The 18,427-nt window shown below is 44.5% G+C and overlaps 1 protein-coding gene across 1 annotated transcript; it reads left to right on the top strand.

Annotated features, from left to right (window-relative positions):
• The first annotated feature begins 5,472 nt into the window (after positions 1-5,472).
• FAM110C (family with sequence similarity 110 member C) lies at positions 5,473-10,776 on the top strand. The gene is made up of 2 exons (XM_003278800.2): positions 5,473-6,555; positions 10,372-10,776. Exons 1-2 carry the CDS (start codon positions 5,610-5,612, stop codon positions 10,389-10,391), a joined length of 966 nt encoding a protein of 321 aa, XP_003278848.1. The 5' UTR covers positions 5,473-5,609; the 3' UTR covers positions 10,392-10,776.
• Positions 10,777-18,427: the final 7,651 nt, after the last annotated feature.

Here is an 18,427-nt window from a genome sequence, read left to right as displayed (position 1 = left end):
CAAATCTGGCCTGATAAATGTTTTGAATGCACACATTGTTAGCTCTAAATATTCTGGCATTTCAGCAGTCACTAGCCTCTTGATAACTCCACCGTATACTCATAAGGAATGGAGAAAGAAAAGACAATTCAATTCTTAGTCTTGTAACCATGGGAACAACTTAAGCCAATTAACCATTGCATAAATTGTTACAGATAGCACAGAGCCAAAACTGCAAGTCATGTATCCCGGGCATGTGCAATGAAGAAGATATAACCTAACTGTTTACACCACTAGCCTGGCGGGCCAGCTGCATTGGCATCACCTGGGACTACTTAGAAATGCCATAAAAGCTTTACCTACCCCAAGATCAGGGAGACAGATCTGAGTGTTGCCTTCTTTCTCCTTGCCAGTCAACTCCCAGTAAAGCTTTATCTTTTCTCAAAAGCCAGAGCCATAGTATTTAAATCAGTCTGTTTTTGCATCACTATAAAGAAACACCCGAGGCTGAGTAATTATCAAGAGAAGAGGTCTAATTGGCCTATGGTTCTTCATTCTATACAAGCATGGCACCAACATCTTCTCTGCTTGTGGGGAGGGCAAGAAGTTTACAATCATGGTGGAAGGTGAAACAGGAGCAGGCTTGTCACATGGTGAAGGCAGGAGCAAGAGAGAGAGGGGAGGGATGTCCCAGATTTTTAAACAACCAGATCTCCATGAACTGACTGAGCAAGAACTCACTCATCACCAAGGGGACAGGGCTAACCATTCATGAGGGATCCACCCCCACTATCGAATCCCTCCCACCAGGCCCCACCTCCAAAGTTGGCAAGCACATTTCAACATGAGATTTGGAATTGACAAACATCCAAACTATATTAGCATTAGTTCTATGGACTTTAGGCATCAAGCCTGTTGCTTGGTAACAATGAAAGTAATTTTGACCTCATAGACCTCCCAAAAAGATATCAGGAGCCCCCACATTCCCCGGACCGTATGCTGAGGACTGCGTCTATATATTTATGCTATTTTTAAAATTTCATACACATCACAATCACTTCCCACTCTGAAATACACTGTGGAAGCATGACTGTAAATGGATGCATAATACTCCACCCACAGGTAAGTCATACATCCTCCAGCCTTCCTCCTGCACGTGCATGTAGGTTTACCTCCCCCATTTGTCTGCAATGAATATCTTCATGCTGTGCACACATCTCTTATTTGTTCCTTAGAATACATTCCTGGGAGTAGAGTTACTAGATTATTGAGTCCATAAGCATTTTTTCCCGCTCTGACCAAGTCTTTTGAAGTGATTCTAGAAAGGAAATGGACACAAAGATGACACTATCAGTTGAGCAACAAGAACAATTTATTTAGATAATCCTCACCAATATTTTATTTATCAGTTCCATTTTTCCAGTAAATTATTTGCCTAATACATGAAATATCATGAATATAAATATAATTAGTTTTGTCTAATAGCAGTAAGCCTTAAATACGATGTTATAGTAGTTTTACTTTTTTTTAAATTTAGTTTCAGTGAGTACATGTGCAGGTTTGTTACATGGGTAGATTGTGGGTCACTGATACTTGGTGTACAAATGATCCCATTACTAGGATAGTGAGCATAGTACCTGATAGATAGCCTTTCAACCTATGCCCTCTCCTCACCCTCCCTCCGTCAAGCAGTCCCCAGTATCTATTGTTCCGTTCTTTGTGTTATGTGTACTCAGTGTTTAGCTCCCACTTATATGTGGGATCTGGTTTTCTCTTCCTGAATTAGTTTGCTTAGGATAATGGCCTCCAGCTAAATGCATGTTGCTGCAAAGGACATGATTTCACTCTTTTTTAATGGCTGCATAGTGATGCATATGTAGCACATTTTCTTTATCCAGTCCACCACTGATGGACATCTTGGTTGATTCCATGTCTTTGTTATTGTGAATAGTGCTGCAATGAATACATGCATGCATATGTCTTTTTGGTAGAATGATTTATTTTCTTTTGGGTCCATACTCAATAGTGGGATTGCTGGGTGGAATGATAGTTCTAAGTTCTTGAGAAATCTCCATACCGCTTTCCACAGTGGCTGTACTAATTTACATTCTCATCAGCAGTGTATAAGTGTTCCCTTTTCTGTGTAGCCGTGCCAGCATCTGTTATCTTTTGACTTTTAAGTATTAGCCATTCTTAGTGGTGTGAGATGATACCTCATGGTGGTTTTGATTTGCATTTCTATAATGATTAGTGATGATAAACTTTTTTTATATATTTATTGGTCACTTGTATGTCCTCTTTTGAGAAGTGTCTGTTCATGTCCTTTGCCTAGTTTTTAATAGGGTTTTTGGGTTTTGCTTGCTGATTTGTTCAAGTTTCTTGTAGATTCCAGATATCAAGACTTTGTTGGATTTTCTTCCAGTTTGTAGGCTGACTATTTACTCCATTGATAGTTGCTTTTACTGTGCAGAAGCACTTTAGTTTAATTATGTCCCACTTGTCAATTTCTGCTTTTGTTTCAATTGCTTTTGGGGACTTATACATTCTTTGCCAAGGCCAGCGTTCAAAATTGTGTTTGCTTTATAAGCAATCTCATTAACTTTAATAAATACTTTATCAGGTGGGTCTAATGAGCTCTCATTTACAGATGGGTGATCACAGGCAGTGAGAGGTGCAATGTTCCAGCCTCTCCAGGAGGTAGAATGAGCAGGGAGCTAAGCCTAGGTCTTTTAGGTTAACATTTATTTAGTGCTCATTATGAAGCAATGAATGTTCTAAGCTATAAAAACAGCGATTTTTTTGGGAGGGGGATTAAAACTTCACTTTTTATTCTGTTACAAGAATCAAAAGAAAAAAGCATAATAGAGTACAAATCTATGTTAATGAGTGTCCAATATATAAAGATATAATTTGTGACACCAATAAGATAAGTGGGAGCAGGGAGGAGCTGTAAAGAGGTAGGATTTCTGTATGTGATTAAAGTTATCAGCTTAAAATATGTTTATTTGATTTTAAGTTCTGGGGTACATGTGCAGGATGTGCAGATTTATTATATAGGTAAACATATGTCATGGTGGTTTGCTGCACCTATCAAACCATCACCTAAGTATTAAGCCTAGCATGCATTAGCTATTTTTCCTGATGCTCTCTCTCCCCCTCTGTCTCCCCACATCCCACCAGGCCCCAGTGTGTGTTGTTGCCCTCCCTGTGTCCATGTGTTCTCATTGTTCGTCTCCCACTTATAAATGAGAACATGTGGTGTTTGGTTTTCTGTTCCTGTGTTAGTTTGCTGAAGATAATGGTTCCAGCTCCATCCATGTCCCTGCGAAGTACATGATCTCATTATTTTCTATGGATGCATAGTATTCCATGGTGTAGATGTACCACATGTTCTTTGTCCAGTCTATAATGGGCCTTTGGGTTGATTCTACATCTTTGCTATTGTGAGTAGTGCTGCAGTGAACATATGTGTGCATGTATCTTCATAAGACAATAATTTATATTTCTTTGGGTGTATACTCAGTAATGGTATTGCTGGGTCAAATGATATTTCTGATTCTAGGTCTTTGAGGAATTGCCACACTGTCTTTCACAGTGGTTGAACTAATTTACATTCCCATCAGCGTGTGAAAGCGTTCCTATTTGTCTGCAGCCTTGCTAGCATCTGTTGTTTCTTGACTTTTTATAACAGCCATTCTGACTGGCGTGAGATGGTATTTCATTGGCTTTGATTTGCATCTCTCTAATGATCTATGATGTTGAGCTTTTTTTCATATGTTTGTTGGCCACATAAATGTCTTCTTTTGAGAAGTGTCTGTTCATGTCCTTTGCCCACTTTTTAATGGGATTGTTATTTCTTGTAAATTTAAAACAGAAATTTTTACGGGTGACAAAACAAAGAACCTGGAAGGTTTGTTACCCATCCAAAGGTAAATTGTGGACCCAGGCTCAAATTCCAGAGGTCCTGTACTTTGCAGTTCTCTCTCTTAGTGCTGCTGTTGCCCATGAAGTAGCGCAAATTAGGAAAAGAAGACACTTTGGGCTACACAATTAAAAAGATTTTTTCCTCTGACGTAGGGAACAGGCTTGCCGAGCAGAGAGCAGACTGGACTTTAGACCTCAAGGTCCCATCCTCCCGCATCCTGCAGGAAACCATCTGTGGCAACCCAGGAGCTCCCCCTTTCTCGATCTCTGTCCCTCTCTTTCACTCCCCACCCCCGCATCCTTCCTTCTCTTCTCCCACTTCCTCCTTTATTGGCCTAGACTCCTTTTCCTATAGTCTTACATGTTCCAACCAGGCTGTCTGGGCTGTCTGGCTTTCAGAAGGCGATTTATTGTTGTGCTACTATCCCTATGAAATTTTGCTTCGCTGGGGCTCAAGGAGATTAAAGGCCCCCAAGGCCCACTCAGCACCACCCTGCTGCGTCCTCTTCCTCGTTGGTGAGGTGTTCGTGCCCACTTTGGGCGCCCATCTGCACCTGTTGCGCTCCGTGCCTTCTGGGCTGCTGCTGCTCAGAGCGTTCAACCACAACGCTGAAAGCACAGCCTGTTACGGAGTTGTCTTCACAGACGCGATAAGGTGAACATTTCACATGTCTGAGAGATATCTTTAGTATTTTGTCCAAATTTTTGAAATAATGGAATTTGGGAAATATTTTATCTTAGACCCTTAGCATTCTTAGGTTGATCCACTGCCTGGTGAACTCGTGGTTTCCCCGTTGCCTCGGTTACAGTAAAAACAGCAACGATTCTGGGCACTTGGCTGGGCTTCTTCCAAATCCACTGAGCCGCGCCTGGGCCCCCAGCCTGCCCCCCTGCGAGTCCTAGCTCGGTCCTTGGGCCTGGCCACGCCCGCTGCCGGCCAGCGACCGAGTGGGACCCAATCCAAGTCCCTGCGTTCTCGCCACCCAACACGTAGGCTGATCCTGGCGTGCGCTGCGTGTTCTTTCCTCTTAAGTTCTATTCCTTTCTGTTAATAAGAATATGAGCTCAGGTAGAGAAAATTAAACAGTCAAGTTTCCAAACACGATGAGGTCACTTTAAGAATTCAAAGGATGTGAGGCACCTGCGGGGGGGACGTCCCCTCTGCTCCCCGTCCCCGGAAATGCCTGCGTCCAGCAGTGACCTCGGGGATCTGGGGCTGAGCGAGTGGGGGTTCAGAGCCTGCTCGCCCCAGCGTCCTCCAGGCGGTTGGCAGCGCCGCCAGAAGGTGAGGGGGGGCGGGGACGGCACCGGGCAGGAGGTGAGAGCCGGGACCCCGGACGCGAGGTGAGGGCGGGCGCTGGCACCCGGAGAGCGGCGAGGGAGGCGGGCCCGGGCAGGAGTGAGGAGGCGGGGACCGGCGGGGACGAGCGGGGATGCGGGGACGCGGCCAGGGCGGGGGCACTGGGCGTGGGCGGGGGCGGTGCCAGTTGGTGTGGGCAATGAGGTCGGGAGGGGCGGGAACTGGGGAGATTCGCCAATCGGTGAAGACTCCGGTTCTCCCCAACCCCAGGCCTGGGCAGCTGGGCACTGGGGCGCCGTTCCCCACCCGGCGCGGACTTCGGAACCGGCCCGGGGACTGACTGGCTCTGCCACTCGAGCGCGTCTCCGCTGGACCCGGAATCCGGGTCGGTCCATTCCCCGCGAAGATGCGTGCCCTGGCGGCCCTGAACGCGCCCCCGAACGAGCGGCTGCTTCCCCGGGACCCCGCGGCTCCCCGGGACCCCGACGCCGCGCGGCCGGCGCGCAGGAGCGCAGTGGAGAGGCTGGCGGCGGATCGCGCCAAGTATGTGCGGAGTCGGCCGGGGACTGGCCGGGGCGTCGCTTCCGAGGGCAGCGGTCCGGGGGCGATCAAGTGTCCGGGGAACGACCCTGGGCCCCCGGCCCGCACCCCGGCCCCGGTGGCGCGCAGGGCTATTGCGCGGAAGCCATTGAGACCGGACTCGCTGATCATCTACCGGCAGAAATGCGAATTCGTGCGAGGGCCGGGCGCCGACGGCCCCAGGGCGAGCCTGATGAAGAAGCTCTTCCAGGGGCAGGGTAAGGACAAGGCGCCGGTGTCCCGGACGGGAGACGAGGGCAAGGCCGGGAACCCGGAGACCGTCGCGACCACGCCTGGCCCCGCAGCGGACCCCGCACCCCCTGAGACCCCAGCCCCAGCCGCGCGCTCCGCGGCGCCCTCCAGTGTCCCGGCCGCGCCCCCTGGCCCAGAGCCGCGGGTGGTGAGGCTTCGGGGGCTGCAGCGCTCACAGTCGGACCTCAGCTGCCGCTACTCCGCTGCCTTGGCCGAGTCTGACACCTTCTTCCAGTACTGCGGCCTGGACCCCGAGGTGGTGGAGGCCCTGGGGAGGGAGAACTTCACCGCGGAGTCGGACTGTGTGACCCTCAAGGTGCGCAGCGTGAGCGTCGCCACCTCCGGCAGCGGCTTCTCCCGGCACAGCGGCGGCGACGACGACGGGCTGCAGGAGGAGGAGCTGATGGAGCAGGTGCCCAGCACCACTTCGGTCATCGAGAGGAACGCCCGCATCATCAAGTGGCTGTACACCTGTAAGAAGGCCAAGGAGACCCCCAGCCAGGAGCAGAGCCGGACCCGAGGTGTGTGCCCAGAAGGCTGGGGGCGGGGCTGGCCGTGTGCGGGGCTGTGAATCTTGGTGAGTGTGACCGAACTGGGCGATGGCCAGTTACAGCTGATGCTTAGAATTGAGTGCGATTTTGAGCTACAGTGCGAAAGAGACCCAAGAGACAGACACAGAGGCTTGTGAGTTGAGCCCCCGCTGCTGAAGAGCAGAAGGTACCAATCCAGGTACCTGCAGGTCCAGGCCCTTAGGAGTCCGCTGCGTCTGGCTGCCTGGAAAGGCAATTCTGCAAATTAACATGTCCCATTTGGCTTATTATTGTGAAAACAGGAGAAATCCAAAATGCTGCCAGAAAGCAGTTTTACACCCCTAGTATTCTTTCCTGAGCTGAAAACAGCTTGAGAGCCCTAGTTCCTGAGTTCATTGACCTGTGCTGTGGGCGGTCCTGATGTTTGACTGGAGCTGACCAGTCCCCCTGCAGCCCCAGGTAGGCGCTGCTGTGTTACTGGAACAGAAAGGAAGGCTCCCTGCACTTCCCTGGAGGCCTGTGCTGAAGTGGTGAGAACTTCATAGGATCTTGTCAGCACTTTGGCATTCACTTAGCAACAAAAATCTTTATTTGGCTAAATTATATTTAAATTGTTTTGAGAGCTTCAGTTTTTTAAACTGGGGAAATTGGACTAGATTGTAACTAGAGTCTATAGTTTATTTGCCTCTGATGATACTACAGGAAGTAACTTCCCTTTAGACAACCAGTAGTGCAGGATTGACCTCGAGCTCTTTTTGCTTTTCACTGGGGAACTAAAGAGTGCCGGTCCTCACTGTTACCCTGCTCTTCCCTATGGGCATCTTGGAAAGTAGTAAAGAGAAAGTACCTTTTCAGGGCTTTCTTTGAGAACCAAGAATTTAAACATTGCGGCATCTTTTTTTTTCCTCTTACCCTTCAATGACAACTTGCTATAAGTAAATTTTTAAAATCATGAGATGAAATTACTTTCTGCCATTGTGATAAACTAATTGAAGATGCATGGCAGCCTGTAGAGTTTGGGGGAGGCTGCCCAAGAGATGTTTGCACAGGGCTCACTATGTTTGACGGCTAAAAATATCTCCAATAACTTCTCTGGCTATGACTTTAGTATAGACATGAAAATTAATGAGAAGAAGATAATTCATTCTTTTCCTTGAACTTAGAAGGCTCAGGACTTAAGTTCTTCCTTATAATTTATAGAAGATTTGTGTTTTCCACTAGCCTAAGTCCCCAACAAATATATATAGGCAAAGTTCTAAAAAGCAAACAAACATTAATTCCTAGTTCTCACAAATTGTCTTTTGGTTCTGAGATGAATGAATGCTGGCAAGGGTATTTCCATGACGGCACCATGTGTAGGGCAGGAGCTTTGGAGAGTGGCCATGGTCCGTGGAGGGACACTGTCTGGTGGATAGAGCACTGAACCAGAATTAAGGGCCTGTCTTATGTTAGCAAGTGATTCCTGCACTATAGACCAGGCGTCCTTTGTCCATAAAAAGAAGGGAGATAGGCAGATGGTTTTCAACCTCTACATTTTCTAGTCTGTGTAGTAATAATCTGTGTTGCATGATTGAAACCCAGAAATAGAAAACAAACAAAAATTGTCTATTGAAATACATGAGAAGTAAATTTATGAATAAGCTCCCTCCAGGTAGCCAGAGCATGTGCAGGCAGTAGGTAGACTTGGTGGCATAAATAGTGAGGAGGTAGTAATATGGCATACAAATGAAACCAGAATAAAACCTGACAAAATAAAAATAAAAGCAGCCTGCTCTGATCCCTCCAGACCCAGGCTGGTTCCCATCTCGAATTAGCCAATGTCAAAATAGTGACCTGAATGAGAATTTAGTTGGCTTCATAGACTAAATCCTAAAGACCTTTTAGGCTTGGACCTATGAAAAATATAAGAAGTTTAGTGAGCTTGCGAGAACTTTCACTTTTATGACAAAGAGAAATAGTTGAAGGAAGAGGCAAAGTGAGAGCAGGTTTGGGAAGGCACTAAGGATGCAGGCAGGAAAAAGGCTCATGGGCTTCTTCCTCCTCTCATGTCTCCCTCCACCTGAATCCCTTTTGTTCCAGACTGGAGACAATGGCAACTGTCTTCTGAGAAGTTTCACATTATTTCTCAGAGCAGGGGGACAGTCCCACAGAAGCTACCCCAGTTTTTATATGGAATTGGTGGTCACCAGCACTATAAAGATTTTCTTTACTAATGTACTTCCCTAGACCCAAAACAGCATTGTATCTTTGAAATTGCAATGCAGAGACTTACTGCCCGGCTACTGGAGGTAGGGTCTATGAAGAGAACAGAGCTGCCTGGGCTTTCTCCAGATCACTGGAACAGTGTCTGCTCGTGACCTCAGCCCTTTCACAGCTCCCCACCTCCCAGCACTGGTGTTCCCACTGGAGGAGACCAGCAGGGAAAGCCAGGACAGAGTGTGAACACCTGGTCAGTGGGACCGTCCTCTGACTTCCTGCAGTAGTCCCTTGTTCTGAGACCAGTTCTGCAACTTCTGGAAGATGTGGAAGCAGGAATTTAAGCTGTGCTTTTTCTGCTGAAATTTATAAGGATTCATTTTAGGATTTCTTGAAAGATTCAGAAAACTTGAGATGAACAAATATAGGTTTTCTAAGTGAAAGAGAAAACAAATATATTTAATTTGGAGGTTTTTGTCTTCTTGGTAGATAGAGATTTATAAATTATAATAAAAGTGTCTTAATTATAATAGAACTAAATAAGTTTATAAGTTTCTTGCCCCGTGGGGTAAAGATAATTGCTTTTCAAAACTAAGACTATCAGAACTGGGCAATGACTCGTGTAATCTGCACACAAGTCCACTGGGGAACCCATGAGTAATAGTTGGTTGTATATGGGTAATTTTGGTATTCTGTTTCCCAGAGCTTAGTTTATGAAAATATCTCTTTTATCTGCCGTGATGTAGTCATCTTCCTGTCTTTCAATTCATCAAACTGGGGACTTGCCAAAATTTAGATCTTTCTGGTTTTCTGTTTTGCATAGAGTATATAAGTTGCTGCTTTTAATACTGGCATAAATAACTTGTCCTTTGGGAAATTAGGGATAAAACATTGCTTAATTTCAAGGCAAAAATGTTTGGACAATTCCACAGCTATCTTCACATTAATCCTTGACGCAAAGAAAAAAGAAGTACCTGTAGAAGTCCACTGAAAGCTCCTGGAACAGAGTTGTGTCTCATATTTGCAAAGACACAGAAGAAATAAACCTGGAACATCCCAGCTTTCTTTTCTTTTCTTCTTTGACTATTCTGGGAAGCTATGCAACTAGGAGCACATTTTAGGTAAACAAGTGGCTTGAGTAGCCATAAGGCCACTCTTCCCTATCGTGTGACCCGCACCTGGGCCTTTAAGAGATATTGGTGTTTGAAAAGGGAGGAATCTGTTTGACCTCAGATATTTAGTTCAACTGCCTGCATTGCCTCCTATTTTGTTGTCCAACTCTGTAGTAGTTAGCACTGGCCTTACCAACATTTAAAGAAGTTTTCTTTACTGCCCCATGAGTAGTTGGAGGCAAAGAGAAATTTTTAAAGCCCAGAAAAAGGCCTGCAGGGAGATGGAATTTGTTCTGCCACAGAAACGAGATGATAGCTGTATTTAATAAAGTTGCTGACCTCTTGTCAAAATTTAAAATGCCAAAGAAGATGTTTCAAAATGCAGAGAATGTCAAAAACCAAAAACTACAGGGACCAGACCAGTATAATGTTTAGTTTTCATTATACTAACTTTTGTCTAGACTGGAGTTGATTCACTATTTTTTCTTTTACTCCTCAGGAAGCAAACCTTCCCGATGATGAAGACTTCTTGAAGGATTTCATGGGTGACTTGGGATCCCAGGACCATTTGGCCAGTGTGCCTAGGTGACCACATGATTGCTGTTTTACCAGGAATACAGCATCCCATTGACAAAGCTTAAGTGCTCTGAGAAGATTTAAAATACTACAGAGAATATGGGAACACAGACCTTGAAATTTAGCTGAGTTGTAACAGCTGAAGCTCTAAGAGGCATTTTCCTTGTTAGAGGTGAAACTACTGTCACTTCCAGAGGGCGCTGGAAACCGTAAAGCTGTTTGGAAATCTTTTTGACTGACTTGCTGACAAAGAGGTACTGTGATGCATTTTAACAATATCTAAGTTGATTTTTTTTTTAAATCAAGGGAAATAAAAACCAAGCATGAATGCTATGTGCCCCTTTTGACCATCCTGGGCTGATTAGCATCATTTAAATCAAAGTAATCCTAAAAAGGCATATTCTACTTCAATTCTGTGGTCAAAAAAGAGTAAACACACACACTCACACATGCTGACCCCAACTGCCAGAGCATTACTGCACTATAAATTATGGTTAATTCCCAAACTATACTACTGTTAATCTTATTTAACAAGTCAGAAAGCACTTTTAAAATAACTTGAGGGCTACAAGGTCATTCTATTAATGTCATTCTACATTTGGGTTGTAGGCATGTGGAAGTACCCATTAAAAGATAAGTTAGAGTTTAAATACTGATAAACAAAACCTTTTATTGCAACTGGACAGTTTCTGGAGAGTTGGCGGAAGAATCTTGGAGTTTCCTTTGGTCAGATTAATACAACATTTCACTTTTGCAGTACTATTTAGAATGTACTCCATAGTTCTCTTGTTCCCAACTTCCAAAAAGAACAGAAAACTTTGGTTTACACAGAACACAGGCATCTGAGGCAGGACCTCTTCCCTGCCCTTTGATCTGACTCACACCTCCACCTGTGATGTAATCAATCCAAATTTGACACCAATTCACTCTTTTCTGCAAAGGGCATATTTTGAAACAAGGGACTGCCTGAGGGTGGCTGTAATGAGAATGTTCATGGGGGTTACTGGGTCCCTAATTCTGAACTTGCTTATGACACCCAGAGTAAATAGATTCAGATTCAGAAGCTTCTGAGAAATAACCCAAAGAAAATTTGTTACCCAGCCAATTCTTCGAAAGCTTAGTATCAAAATATGTCTTTTCAAGAAGAAAATCATTAGATAGAAGAATGTGGAGGGGAGAGAAATGGGTTTCTCATTGATATGATATTTTGTTAACCATTTCATTTTGTATTATTCAAGTCTTGGTTAATATTGTATTCTATTTTCGTAACTATTTTACCGTGAGAGTAGGTCATTGGGTTACTTAGATATTTATTTTTACACGGTTATTAGTCTTCAGATAGTTTTATTTTACTTCATATGATTTTAGTTTTTGTCAGTATAATTTTAAATCATGTTCTTCTTGGTCATCTCTGTGTATATGGTGTAATTGGATTTTCATTGACTGCAAGTGGAGTGTTTGCCACTCAGTTCAGTACTCAGTACTGTGGTGACTTGTTTTCAAATAAGTCTCAGATACACGTTTAGGGAGCCTTTGCTGGCTGAATATAGACTCTGTCAGGACAGCAGGTCCCCTGACGTAAGAATTTTCATCAATGGTTGCTCTAAAAATGCTGCTATTTTGCTGTTCACTGTATTGCACTTAGTTAAAAAAAAAGATAGTGTCAAAGATGAGAGCAGTTTTTTAAAGGATCTTTTCATGTACCCAATTCCCTTATTTTCAGATGTCCCATCAATTTTATATATGAAAGCTTTAAGTAAAAGTGTGCATGCCTTTCTACTGTCAGAACAGGATGGATGCAGCCTGGGGCTGATTTATTTAAGATAAAAATCGTGCAGACTCATCATTCATATCATAGGTGAAAAATATAAAAACAAAATGGTTTCCACTAAAGCCACCAAGATCTTTTAGAAATGTTTGCACCTTTGGTGGTGGCACGGGAAAAGAGAAGAATTCAGTTGGAGTGAATTCTAGAAGTAGATATCAGAAACGGGGCATGAAGAACAGGGGAACTGGGTGGCATCAGACTCCTAAAGAAGTGAGTTAATTTTCCTTCCCTTCCATTCAGATTCATGCCACAGCTCCATATCTTGAGTATGTGTAAGAGGTGAGTTCTTTCTTCAGCCAGGGGTGGTGGCTCATGCCTTTAATCCCAATGCTTTGGGAGGCCAAGGTGGGAGGATCACTTGTGCCCTGGGGTTCAAGGCTGCAGTGAACCATGATTGCACCACTGCACTCCAGCCTGAGTGACAGAGCAAGACCCTGTCTCTAAAAATATATACAAAAAGTAAAACTAAAGAACTTCTTGCCTAAACCTGAATTACCCCAATTTGCTGAGTGACTTTGAGAAAAATCAGACTGTTTATTTCATTCTGGATGAAAAGCTTGCGATTGCTTCCCACAAGAATGGGCAATAGTGACAGCTGCAAGGTACTTTTATTTGTTCATGAAAGAATGACAATTTTTCAAAATGTAATGAAACATAATGGAATGTTTTAAACTACTGGGCACTGAAACTGGAACAAAAAGGAGGCTTTATTGAACATTGCCCTTTTTCAGTTGGTTCAAAGTTCAGCACTGTGGTTATCATTGGTGATGCCAGAAAACATTAGTAGACTTAGACAATTGCTATGGCACTTTCTAAACAGAGCTTTTTCTATACACTATTTGCAACTGGAGTGCAATATTGTATATTCTGTATTAAAGAAATAAAGTATTTTTATCATTTATTAATACTGATTTATGAGTTTGAGTAAAGCGGCAAAAATTTGAAATGAGAGTCTGCTCATTACAGTTCCTTGCCTTCCGTTTTCTCCCTTTCTTCTTGAGTGTTCTCTCATCGGATTATCAGTAGAAATGAGGGGAAGGCATTCCAAGGCTTGTCCTAGGTGAATGCATGGCACCTGAAATCATCAACTTTCCTCAAGATGAAATGCAGTCAAAGCAATTTTGAATATTCTGAACTTTGCTTTCCTTCGATTGTTTTTAATTGTTTCATCAGTCTTTTGCTTAAAATATTTTTCTTCATGTTTTATTAACATTGTCATTGGAAAATGAATGGGCACAAAGATACAAACAAAAGCACAGTTTGTAATCTTTCTCATTAGCAAATTAAGTGAAGGCAGACTCTTCTTATGGTGGGTTTGCTCTCAGTGTGCACCATGCACCCTGAGGGTGTGGTGGCTTGGGCAGCCGGTGAGTCATGGAAGCCTGATCATCCTTCTCGCTGCCCTGGCTGAGCCAGACTCTGACTTCTTGCTCAGTCTTGCAATGGCCTATGCCTAACCCTAGATAAGAATCCAAAGATAGGCTTGCTTTCTTCTTCCTTTCTTTTTTCTGAGTTGGAGTCTCACTCTGTCACCCAGGCTGGAGAGCAATGGAGCAACCTCAGCTCACTGCAACCTCTGTCTCCCGGGTTCAAGTGATTCTCCTGCCTCAGTCTTTGAGCAGCTGGGATTACAGGTGCCCACTACTATGCCCAGTTAATTTTTGTATTTTTAGTAGAGACAGGGTTTCGCCATGATGGCCAGGCTGATCTCAAGCTCTTGGCCTCAAGTGGTCTGCCCGCCTCAGCCTCCCAAAATGCAGGGATTACGGGTGTGAGCCACTGTGCCCGGCCAAGATGGGCTTTCTTGAGGAGAAGAAATACATCACTTCTTTATTTCTGTGAAGAATATGGACAGATACTCAGCCTGCTGTAGAAACTCTCTTATTGTACCTGTTCAGAAGCAGTCCAAGCATTGGGTGGTGTGGCTTATGTTGCAGAGTTCAACAGCAGCTGCCTTTTCCCTTCAGGTAAACTTGGGGGCTTACACAATGCTTAGGTGGTTACACTTTGCACGTTCATTGATGAATCAAATAGATTTATATAGTATTTTAATGTTCCAGGTTACAAATACTAAGCATGAAGGAAATTGAGTGTCTCAATCAGCACCTTATAATATTGGTCTTGGAAGTGGCATGGAGCAGCTGACAGGAGGCAGCACAGAAATCCCAGAACATGTGCTCCTGTCCAGCAATGGCCACCTAATTTTCTCTGCTACAGTGCTTCAAACTCTACGGTTGATTGTCATCTTTTGTTGTTGTTGTTGTTGTTTGAGATGGAGTTTCACTCTTGTTGCCCAGGCTGGAGTGCAATTATGCGATCTCAGCTCACTGCAACCTCTGCCTCCCAGGTTAAAGTGATTCTTCTTCCTCAGCCTCCCGACTAGCTGGGATTACAGGCATGTGCCACTACGCACAGCTAATTCTGTATTTTTAGTAGAGACGGGGTTTCTCTATGTTGGTCAGGCTGGTCTTGAACTCCCAACCTCAGGTGATCCACCCGCCTCCGTCTCAAAGTGCCGAGATTACAGGCATGAGCTACTGTGCCCGGCCGATTGTCGTCTTTATCTTATCTCATTAAAAATTGTGATTAAAGTTGAAATGTGATCTGAAGGGGAGACTGTATTAAATCACTAATAACTATTAACTTTAGGTCAAAATAGAATATTAATTTCCTTAGAAAGTGAGAATCTGAACCCCAGGATCAGAGTGGAAAGACCTGGATCCTGGCTTCAGTACACCCTGTTGATTACTCAATGTTGAGCTTAAGGAGGACTCTTAATTACAAATGTGAGAACAGGAAATTACAGAATTGTCTAAACCTAAATCTACTGTCTGCGTTGTGATATCAAAACAACTGTGCTATTTATTCAATAGTAGCTTGAATCAAGGCTGTCACTGATGACAACACAAAGAATTCACTCACATGCATATATGGAAGAGCCAAATACTGCACAAGGCACTGGGGGTTCACCAAGCTCCCTGGATTGGATGATGACTTACATTCCAGCAGGGGGGCAGATACTGAGTAAGGAAATAATACATAGATAATACATAGATGGGTGATAGATGACAAAAATCAAGAAAGGGAGGGAGGAGGGAAAGCAACGTGAGGAAATGTCGTGAGCAGTGCCATGAGCCTGATTTATGAATTTATGTGAGTGTGTTAGTTCATGGTTTCTATTTGATGGCCAATCTCTCTGGACCATAAATGAAACCCAAAGTCCAAATCATATAAAGAGAATCAAGCAACAGAGAAGGACAACATGAAAATTGTAAATGGCACTTTTTTCACTGAGAGGTTAACTTTAGTCTCTGGAGGTCTTTCGCCCTGAAGCTTAAAGCGTTGAAATCTAAACAATAAAAAGCAGAACATTCCACAAATGAATCTGCAGCCTGTAGCCTTTATCAGATCATATGATCATTGGTAAGAGACTGCATTCCTTCCCTCGGCTTTTAGAAGGGGTCCACTTCTCAAACTTAGGGAGAGAATAAGAGGAGTCAGCATTGCAAGTAAATGATGACTCTCATAGGCCAGAGCAGGCCAGCTGGGACGTGGAGGGGTGTGTTTTCCCTAAGTGGGCTCTGAGAGCTGTCTCTTACACACACCCTTGGAGGCAAACAGCAGGCTCAGGCTGGGCAGATGTTATCAGGACCCGAGGACCCTGTTTTCTCAACCTGCTTGGCAAGTCATTTCCACAGTTCAGAAAGGGGGAGTGTCTGCCAAGTGCCCCCAGTGCTCTCATGCCATTTCCCTTCCAGGTGCCTGAGGTGCTAAGGAGAGACCAATGTAGGCATCTGGGAAGGTGGGCAGGTACGACTCAGCCAGGACCAGACTGTTATGGCCAACAGTGATGTGAGAAATCATGACATTCAACCCTCATCTCCTGGGAGGAACCTAGGCCCAAAGCTCACACAGCTGCCCAGTGTGCCAAGGCCCAGAAGGGGACCCCTGCTTCTGTGCAGTGTCCATTTAGGGGAACCCCACCTTGGGTAAGGGAACATTAGCAGGGTGGCCAGCTTTCCCAATTTGCCCAACAATTTCTAGTTTTAACACTGAGTCCTGGGAAAACTTTCCTTCCCCAGCCAGCTGGAAAGGTGCACATTTCCTAGAGGAAGGCTTGACCAACAGACATCTGGATGACCTGTTCTTGACTTCACTTTAGCTCCCACTTCTTGAGGAAGCTAATGACAAAACTACTGTGAGCACTTGAGCATCTTAAGTGCTTGGTCTGGCAGTTTTATTCTTGCTCTAAATTAGGGCAGCCTAGAACATTGCCTCCTTGGTTGGGAAGACCATGTGGTCAGGATTGAGGACAGTTAGAAGTTTCTCTGACATGGGCCAGGCACAGCGGCTCATGCCTGTAATCCCAGCACTTTGGGAGGCTGAGGTGGGTGGATCACTGAGGTCAGGGGTTTGAGACCAGCCTAGCCAATATGGTGAAACCCCATCTCTACTAAAAATACAAAAATTAGCCAGACATGGTGGTGGACACCTGTAATCCCAGCTACTCAGGAGGCTGAGGCAGGAGAATCACTTGAACCCAGGAGGCAGAGGTTGCAGTGAGCCGAGATCACACATTGTACTCCAGCCTGGGCGACAAGAGCAGAACTCCATCTCAAAAACAAAACAAAAAAAAGTTTCTCTGACATGAAGTAAGTGGATGGAGCCAAGCTTCAGTTCTGCACCTGGGAGAACCTCCCTGAAAGAACCCCTAGAAGAAACTTGTCACACTCCAGAACGGCAGAAGACAGTGGCCCATGCCAGCAGGGAGCCAGCACACCCTGAGGCATCTTTAGTAACAGGAACTGTACAAGTGCTTTCTGTTTGTTGTTCCGTGTAACCCCATGACCATCTGCAAGGATCATTTTATGTATGAGGGAGCACAGGTGTGGAGAAATCCATTACCTGCTTAGGTCAAAGAACTAGTAAGTAGAAGAGTAAGAATTTGAACCTAAATCTGCCTGGCTCCAAAGTCTGCTCTATTCTTTCTCTGTGCTAGTTTATGAGAACGATTTAATGCCAACCAGAATGCTTAAGATGTCATAACTTCTCAATGGAATAACTGATTCAGCAGATCAAAACCCAAATGCATGGATTCTGATACAAAATGCCACTCCAGAATTACCTGAAGATCCCACGTTACCATCCACTGAATGACTCAGGTGACATGGAGGTACCTTGATGATAAGAGTGCAGCCCCAACATCACACACACACACATTTTAAAGCAGCATGCAGATTTTCATATTGCAGGACAGGCCATCATGGTTCAGTTTATGTTGATAATTTTATGTAAGATAATATGTGTTTTAAGAATAGCAATAAAGAGAAAACCCGAGGGAAAGCAAACTATTCCAGAGAGCTCAGGGCAGTGCTGACTAGGGCCACACTGTGGCAACCTGTTGAACTGGCTGACGGCCCATTTGCTGGGGCACAAGTTCCACTACAGAGTTGTAAATTTCAAGTACAACCCCCTCTTGTATATCATGGAATCCTGTCTGGATTCGAAGTCCAAGACCTTCTAGCTCACCTCAGAGAAGTCTAGCAGAACTATGATTATTTCAGTGGTGGCTAATATCGATTTTAGGTAAATGGGAAATGACCACAGTTGTAAAAAGAACAGGAAATCCTTTAAGTTTACTTTGAAGTACTGGAAAGTTCAGCACAGCTTAAGTTCTTTGGGTTTCTTTCCAGCAACAGTGGAAGAAAAGGCCAAGACATGCACATTCCAAATATCTACTTGCAGATTCTTGCATGTGTTCCAAGGCTACACAAATATTACCCTTTTACAGGTGAGAAGAGAAACTGAGCCAACTGTCAACAATTTGACTGTGCAGGCAGAGGCAGGAAGGAAGCATTACTCACCTTTTCCCAGTGGCTTTGGGTTGAGTGAGCAATTCTAGCTTGAAAGTCACAGGAAGTTGTTGCCTCCCTGCCAGCATTACTCAGCATTACACACCTAATGCTAACCCCTATCACAGGGTACATCGACGTTGTCACTATGGCCAGCGTTCCTGGTGTAGTGTCAGGAATGCTGTCAGAGAGCTACAGGTCCTTCTCTAAGGAAGAACATTTTCTAGCAAATATGCATTTGCAGCAGAGATTAAACTTGGAACTCTGAAAAGGAGTGTCAGTATCTGTGTACAAAGTAC

The sequence above is a fragment of the Nomascus leucogenys genome, chromosome 19 (genome assembly GCF_006542625.1).
Source record: "Nomascus leucogenys isolate Asia chromosome 19, Asia_NLE_v1, whole genome shotgun sequence".
Taxonomy (NCBI): domain Eukaryota; kingdom Metazoa; phylum Chordata; class Mammalia; order Primates; family Hylobatidae; genus Nomascus; species Nomascus leucogenys.
Note: the sequence above shows the minus strand (reverse complement) of the source record. Positions and strands in the feature narration are given on the sequence as shown.